Raw genomic sequence first — 7,753 nt, 5'->3', positions numbered from 1 at the left:
GGAATTCTCTGCAGTGACACCTGTCCGTGCCTTGTTTTTTCGAAGAATATCCGTATGATGCATTGAAAACTTTCGTTTCTCGGGCATCGTTTAACTTTTCTTCGGTACTTTCCAGTCGGGAAGCTTTCCAATCTCGTGCAGCGTTGCTCGTATTCATACATTCCCAAAACTCTGAATATTTTGATATCCTATTCGCTTGGGAAAATGATGTTTGATCAAGCGTACAGGAAACTGATATTTAATTTTAATCGAACAGTCGTTGATCGTACATGGAGAATGTAGTTTTACTTTATGGTGAAACAAGCTTGTCGAGATGTACTTGTTCTTTTAAAACCTGTAAAAATTGTTAAATCGATTACCCTATCGTGTGAAACGTTTCAAATCACCGGCGAATATTCCAATTAACAAGAGATAGATAAATAACTGGCGAAGAAATAATCGATTCCGTTTGTAGTATCGCGAAAGTGAGGAATTTAAATCGTAACAAATAGGCAGAGTCGCGATTATTGTGATAAATATTGCCGCGGCTCTACTCGTTGGTGAATTAATCTTGTAGTAAATGCAAACGGCGCTAAAACTGGTCGTTTCTGTTTCGTTTCATTCCGTTGCAGCAAGTACCCGCGGCGACATATTAGGTTACCTGGAGCTAAGTGACTGCCAGCTACGGGATATCTGGGCGTTGATTCGTTCTTAGGAAGCTTCTCCTTTAGATTTACAAGAATCTAGTTCCGATATTAAGTGACCGATCCTACGCGTTGACGGCATTCGTTATTCTTCGAAATAGTTAGCCTGGTCCAAGAAGAAACCTACATTCCTCTTGATAATCGATCGCGAGTATGCGCCGCGATATTCAAACGGCGATTTGTTTCCCCGCTTTTTCCTCTTCCAACGTGCGTCTGCCGCTTTTTCTTCGTACAGCTGATTTGTTATCAGCACCACGGTAGCCATAGCAGCGAAGCTAAGTTCATTTATTCGTTCGAGGATGAGAATGTTAATACGAGATATTTCTCGTTGGAGGATGGAGAAGCGTGAATCAAGAATTAATTCCTACGTGAAATTTCTTAACGAGTATAGGCTGCTCTATATATTATTAAAATTAGTATTTAATACTTCTATCGACACGTTAGTCATTACAGGATGAAGTAATCGTTAACAATGGCGAGGAGCAATTGCCGGCAACGACTAATGAGAAATGGTTTCCGGTTGCAGGGAATAACCATATCAGAAATCCAAACGTACCGGGTGGTTTGAGTCAAATCGACAATAAAACCCTTCAATGGTTCGGTGCCACGGTTTCGGCATCGTTGAAAGATGGAGGACCCATACTGGTGAGTAAATCTATCAAATTTTTATCATCTACCTTAGCGATATTTTTCGGCATCGATTAAAGAAGCCTACGTAGATATAACATGTATTGAATTGTTCGTAAACCTACGAGAATTCGAAATCTGGTTATTAAAATCGTTAGATTATTTGACTAGTAAATATATATCGCTATATAAGATGCTTTTAAAGTTCTCCTTTTTATGTTGGAAAGGAGTTTACAAAGGTATAAAAGCGGTAGTTACGAATAGACGAGGGGGCCTTGTGAGAAATTACAGGCGTGCACGTTCTTAGAACACCGTACATTCTATTTCAGGAATCGAAAACAAACGAATCTTGGTTTCGTTCTATGTTTCCGTTGCTGTATCTGAACGTTTTGCCATTATATCGCACCATATATAGTTACTTTGCGAGGTAACGCGAGTGTAAAAGAAGCGATACAAGCAGAAAATATTGGGTCAGTGTTAAAGTTCGTGCTCGATTTCAACGGACCTAACTAAATTATTTGTTCGCAAAATTCACACCTGTTGTTGTTGTTGTATGTACGACCGAGTATCGCTCTTTTTATCCGCTGTGAAGTTTGCGCGCGCTACGACACATGCGACATGCGGGCAAACAATTTAGGAGCATCAACTTTTCCATCAATTGCAGACAATTTGCAGAAAATATTCGCTTCGTTCTACGTTCCTCTATCGCAATTTTTTCATCGTACTTAGCAATCCTCCGCGTGTATCATCGCTCGACCGTTTCACGCGCGTCCTATTAGAGCGCTCCGTTCGCATAGATGCGCGTTGCAATCAGACGTGCGATGGAATTGTTGTTCGGATATGAATCTAAGCGCGAAGATCTCTGACTTCGCAAGACGGTCGGCCGGTTCCTTCTTTCCCTTCGGGACGCGGTCCCTATGATGTACTGCCGCCCTTATCTTTACGTGCGTTGCACTCGGCCGGGTCTATCCTGTACGCATGTGCGGATGCACATCACGCACGGCTGCGGTGTGCCGGTCGGGATGATTGAAGGAAGGGAAAAAGGAGGAAGCCGCAGGACTGGGATTTTTCGGCCGGTGGATTTGCCGAGTTTGTTTAGCGGTTTATACGTAATTGGATCCAGAACGCTGCTTATTTTATTCGGCGCCTTACTTGGCTGTAACGGCTGCTTTTAAGCCTTCGTTCGTCTTTCACACGGCGATACACGCATGCGATACGCGTACGATGGATATCGATTATGCATCGTTCATTACAAAATCATCGTGTGAACGCTTCCATAATGAACAATGTATTCGTCATGCATCTATCGCGATACGCGTATCGCTGCACCGTGTGAAAGGGCGCTTCAGGGCCGCTTTCATTCGCTACCGATGTACCTGTTTCCTTTTGCCTGGTTTGGTTATCCTTCGAAATGACTTTATACTCGCAAGTGCCAACTTTAAACTTCGTTTTGTCTGTCATTTTACAGTTTTTTTTTTTTTTTAATTTAATACTTTGCATTCACAATTTGTCCAATTTGAACATTTGGTAGAATTTCATTTTACAGTGACTAGAAAAAGCATACACGTATACCTTTACCGCTTCCCTTAACAGGATTATAATGTTCTACTTCCATGTAGATATCAGGCGCAATAACAAAAGGTAGTAAAATACAGACTGCAAAAAGTATTTGCATAAAAACTGACCACTTTACGTCGTTGTCTTTTTTTCTTTTAACACGATACTCTGTGACACACTTTTACCTGACGACACAATCGTTGAAACGGCACGATACCGTATCCGAGATGACTAAATGCAGCTCACAGTCCGTTCCTCGAATTCGGATTCCTCGTAGAGAAATCGGCGGTGTCAAGTCGCGAAGAACCCGGGCTCCCATAAATAAGGAGCTGCTCTCCTACGTGAGAGACGTATTAGCAACGATTATCGTTCCCATGCTCGCGTAATTTTCGCATAGCGAAACGTCGCCGCGACATTCTCATCCCCCCTGGCCTCCGGCATTATGCGGGAATTATCTACTTACTGCAGAATGCGAGTGCACGTTCCACCGTAAATGCCACTATGCTTTTTCTTTTTCGTCGCTTTCTCCACCCGAACGCTCGTCATACGCGAATTAAAAATAACCCATATTATTCCCGCCGCTCCAACCAACTTTTTCGTTTGTTCTCTGTGTTCGTTCGCCTATACGCGTTCGTAGAAAATTTGGCACGTTTCTGGAGCCGCTCATCGGCCGGTAGTCGATCGAGGACAAAGTTAGGCAGATCGTAATTTTGTGGGTAGCTAGCTTTGGACGTTATTGTACGATAACGTTCTTTGAACGTTTTTAACTTGGACATTTAAAACGTGGACACCTGTTGTCATACTCTCTACTTATTTTCCGTACCTAAGACTTGGGTCGTTAATTCCTCTCGACACGATACATCCGCTGTATCGATCGAATCCATTATTCTCAAAGAGCAGATCGTTTGTACACGCTGTAAGGCGAATTACGTAATTCCCATCTCGTACGATCAGCGATATTATCGAACGGTTATGCCTGTCAAACAGAAGCGTGTATTCACGCTGCAGCGTTAATACGAGCTGGTCGGTGTTCTTGCTGGCGACTCGATGAATCAGAGTGAATTACTTGCATGGAGAAAACCTGGCATCCTGCAGAGATCGTCAGTGGCACGGACCGACGATCGACAGGCCATGGATGAAACGGCTTCCACTTTCAGCTTCCCCTCCGCGATACTTTTCATCCGTTATCCACGCGTGTATGTACTCGTCGATGCTTTCAACGACGCATATCGAGCCGATTTGTTCGCGATATTCTGTAAGAAGTACCGCAATCTGTCCGGTCGACAGGCGTTCGACGTTTTTCGTTTCGTTCGGTGCTCGCCAGGCGATCATTATCAATCATCGTTCGCGTACAACTTGCGGGATATTGAAATGAAATGGGTTTCGATGTTGCGTGTATTGCCAGGTAATTCTAGCTCTGGATTGGTAATTCGAGCAGATCGTTATCGATGATTTTATAGGGGGTGTTGTCCTAGCGACATGTTGGATCGGTGTTTTTGTCCAAGTACCGTCGAGCAAAGGAAAATCAACGAGGTGCGTCGGCTAGCGAAATTAGCCGAACGATTGAGAAGCTTAGGAAATAGAAAAACGAAGAGAGGAAACTCTTGCGTGCGCGTTAATTTCATTAACATCGTGAAACATGAAACCAAGACTCTGAAAATGTACAGAGAAGTTGGATTAATATAAATAATAAATTTAGACTAGATAAACATTCTGGAAATGTTTTATCGCAAATTGATCTCGGACGAATATCGACCAGTTGTCGTGAAATTGAAAGATCGCCAAACAAGGAGGATAATACGCGTATTTTTCAACCTCCGGCTACGGAAGAAACTTGTAATTTTAGAATTTATGCAATTAATAAAGAAATTAAAGGAGAATACCGAAAGAGCAATCGATGGGAGCTTAAATCGTACAATTTTCGGTTAATTAACGAGCCCGACGACAGCCATAGGTTTGATCCTTGTCTTTCGGCACACATCAAACTCGCAGGTAGACGTCACCGGTACGTGACGCGAATAATTCTTTGTCCGACCATATCGTTTTAGCGCCATAGTGGACGTGTCGAAGCATTCGGCAGGATTACACATGAACCTCACGTATTCAGCTGCGGTCGTAAAAGGAGACAGACCGGAGCTTCTACTCAGTCACACTATTAATTAACAAAAACTTGTATCTCTATATAAATACCGTTCCCGAAATTCTTGGCGTGGTAACTTTATACCGGCCCCCTGAAACTTGTCGAGTCCGATTCGTTGCGTCGCGGAGAGAAAAATTATTGTCGTCAATCTGGAAATTCACGATGATGATCTTGCGTGATAGAAGAGAATAAAATAGGATAGAATTTTAACGAATCGATGAATTTTAATTTAGTTTTTATCAGATGCGATTAAATTTCACGTAGCAGCCCGGGGTTGGCCTTCTTGTATTCTTTCACAAATAAACTGCTCTCGCGTTTTCATCTACCGTTTCACTGTCGTTGCATGGTTTTTTGTAACTATCCAATTCAGAGATGCTTCTTCGTTCTTTTCTTCTGCTCCGTACTCCTGATCTCTTTCACGATCCGCCGACGTTTCAAAGATACAGCTTCTTGATTGCTGCCAGATGTTTCGCGCTTCTGACCTTTCTCTCTTTTCTCCTTTCTCCAAATAAGAGGATCGTGTCTTTTTTTTTAACTTGGCCAGACAAATCTTCGTTCGATCGTGCTGTACGCCGATAGAACAAATGACTGGCGTACGTAAGAAGCGAACTATCGGAGAAAAATAGAATTTTTGTTCTCAGGATAACTACGTGCAATCGTGAAAGAAATCTCTTTGTAAGAATTCGTTCGAATCATTTCATTAGACGTTAAAAGTTAAAACGTTAAAAGTTCTTCGAATTGAAGATTGAGTCTACGTCGTAAACGCAATCACAGAATCTAACTTGAACGGCTGTAGGAAAAGAAAAACTCTCGTATTTCATTCCCGCCATCAAAACCGACCCAGAAATCACCCGCGTCCTCCTCAAAGAAATCTCGCGCACAATTTAAAACACATAAATTACCAGTGCAATAACAAGCTCAACAACAAGTCTGAAAAAACAACCGAAAGAACCGATCTTTATTAATACGTTACCGGTCAAAACCTCAGTACGGACGGTATTCAAAGCTCGGATTCCAGGAAGGTTGAAGAAAAACTACTCGTCGTTAAAATTCCGCTTCCATAGAGACGACGATGTGTTTAGTCGAAGATCTCTAAAGCAAAGAAAGATGAATATTAATATAAATCTCCTCTAGTCGCTTTACGAGCGCATGCTCTTTCAACAACATTTTTCATCGTATTTTCACCTGTTTCTCGTCTTATCCTTTCAAGTTTCATCGCGAACGTTGTTCTTTAACCGCTCGATCGTGATCGATCTGTTTGCATATTCTTTAAGTACCGTCAATAGAAAAACGCTTCAAACGATTCATAATAGAATCGTACGATCCACATCACACGACCGCTAACTAATGGTCAATATATGACGGTAATAGGAAAAGGTGTCGCTTCTTCCATGACACCCCGTATATGAAATTCTCTATGTCAATCGAGTGGAATAGCGGCACGCTTCACCTACTTTCCTCGCGGGGCAGCAGCTTGCGATTCTCGAAAAACGAACGAGACGAAAGCGGCGGAGACAATGAGAGCCGAGCAAAAAACCGAAGGCGGAGGAAAGAAAGCCCGAAGAAGGCAAAAACCGTGCACGTACACGGCCCGCCAGGGACCGAGGGAACAATCGGCAACAATAAAATACGACGAAGCCGTCGCGATAAAGCCACGTCGCGTCGTCTCGCGAGTCCTCGCGGAGAATCCGCTGGCAAAAACGCATCGATTAAAAGACGAACAGAACGCTGTCCACTCGAAACCCACCACCGACCCCGACGACCCATCTTGAGAGCAGAATCTTGTACCGAAATTCGTGTTCCCTCGCCGGTTTAATGGAAGTTTCTCTGGAATAGCGTGTGCTTGAATTTAGTGGTGGCTCGTTTCGAAAGATAGAAATTAGGTTTTCTCATTTTGGGTAGTTTTAGATTTACGATAGTTGGTAAGTTTCGGGTGTTGTTACTGTTCGTCTGATCTTTTTACCAAAGTTACCACTCTGTCAAGATATCGACCAACCACCTTTCGCTCTTTCCCACGCAAACTCTCGGAGGTGGAGTCGAGTTAGCCAAAGTTCTTACCTACTTTCTCTTCCTTAAAAAGAACGTAATATCGAGACGAAAACACAGATCGACAAGATATCTGCATAGATATCCGCCGATTTATCAATTTTCCATCGCTGGACGATCCATCTCGAGCGTATAATCTCGTAGGAAAAATTCGCGTATCCTTCCCCTTTGACCTTCTGTCCGTACACGGTACACCGTTCGGAAAGAAGGTTCTTTTTGGGGATTAGAACGATACTGTGGTCCGTGGAACAGTGGTCGGGATCGATGGGACCAAGGGAGATCGAACGTTTGTCGGCTGGCAGAATGGAAATACCATTGTCAGAGAGAATGGACGGGACAATGTTTGAGAAATTCCCATGGCCTCGTGAGAGATACTGTGAGAAGCGGTTGATCATTCTGTCTCTGGATCTTCGAGAGGGTGTGTGGACGTTGTTCCTCCTCTTCTTCTTCTTTTCCTTCGGTTTTGTCTCGTGGTAGGTACGTGTTGCTTGCCGATTGCTGCGATCGTCTGTTCCTTTTCTTGTTGGAATTTCGTTGCGGTTTCGCTTGGAATCATACGGCTGTGCGGTTGCGCCGGAATTAAGTGGATGTTGGTGACGATTTATGATGAACGCTTCGATGCAGGCACTGTTGCGAGCGTTTCTGTGCCTGGTTAGAAACGTATATGAGCTTTTTTTCTGAGAAATACGTTGCTCGAAGA

General features: G+C 43.3%; 1 protein-coding gene across 3 annotated transcripts in view; it reads left to right on the top strand.

Annotated features, from left to right (window-relative positions):
• LOC122574329 (integrin alpha-PS2) overlaps positions 1-7,753 on the top strand; it is a 75,198-nt gene that overhangs the window by 25,667 nt on the left and 41,778 nt on the right. For all 3 annotated transcript variants that reach the window (XM_043741813.1, XM_043741811.1, XM_043741814.1), the window contains one exon: positions 1,210-1,328. In XM_043741813.1, coding sequence (XP_043597748.1) covers positions 1,210-1,328 — 119 coding nt within the window. The remainder of the gene's footprint in view (positions 1-1,209; positions 1,329-7,753) is intronic.

This window comes from Bombus pyrosoma, linkage group LG13 (assembly GCF_014825855.1).
Source record: "Bombus pyrosoma isolate SC7728 linkage group LG13, ASM1482585v1, whole genome shotgun sequence".
Taxonomy (NCBI): domain Eukaryota; kingdom Metazoa; phylum Arthropoda; class Insecta; order Hymenoptera; family Apidae; genus Bombus; species Bombus pyrosoma.
Note: the sequence above shows the minus strand (reverse complement) of the source record. Positions and strands in the feature narration are given on the sequence as shown.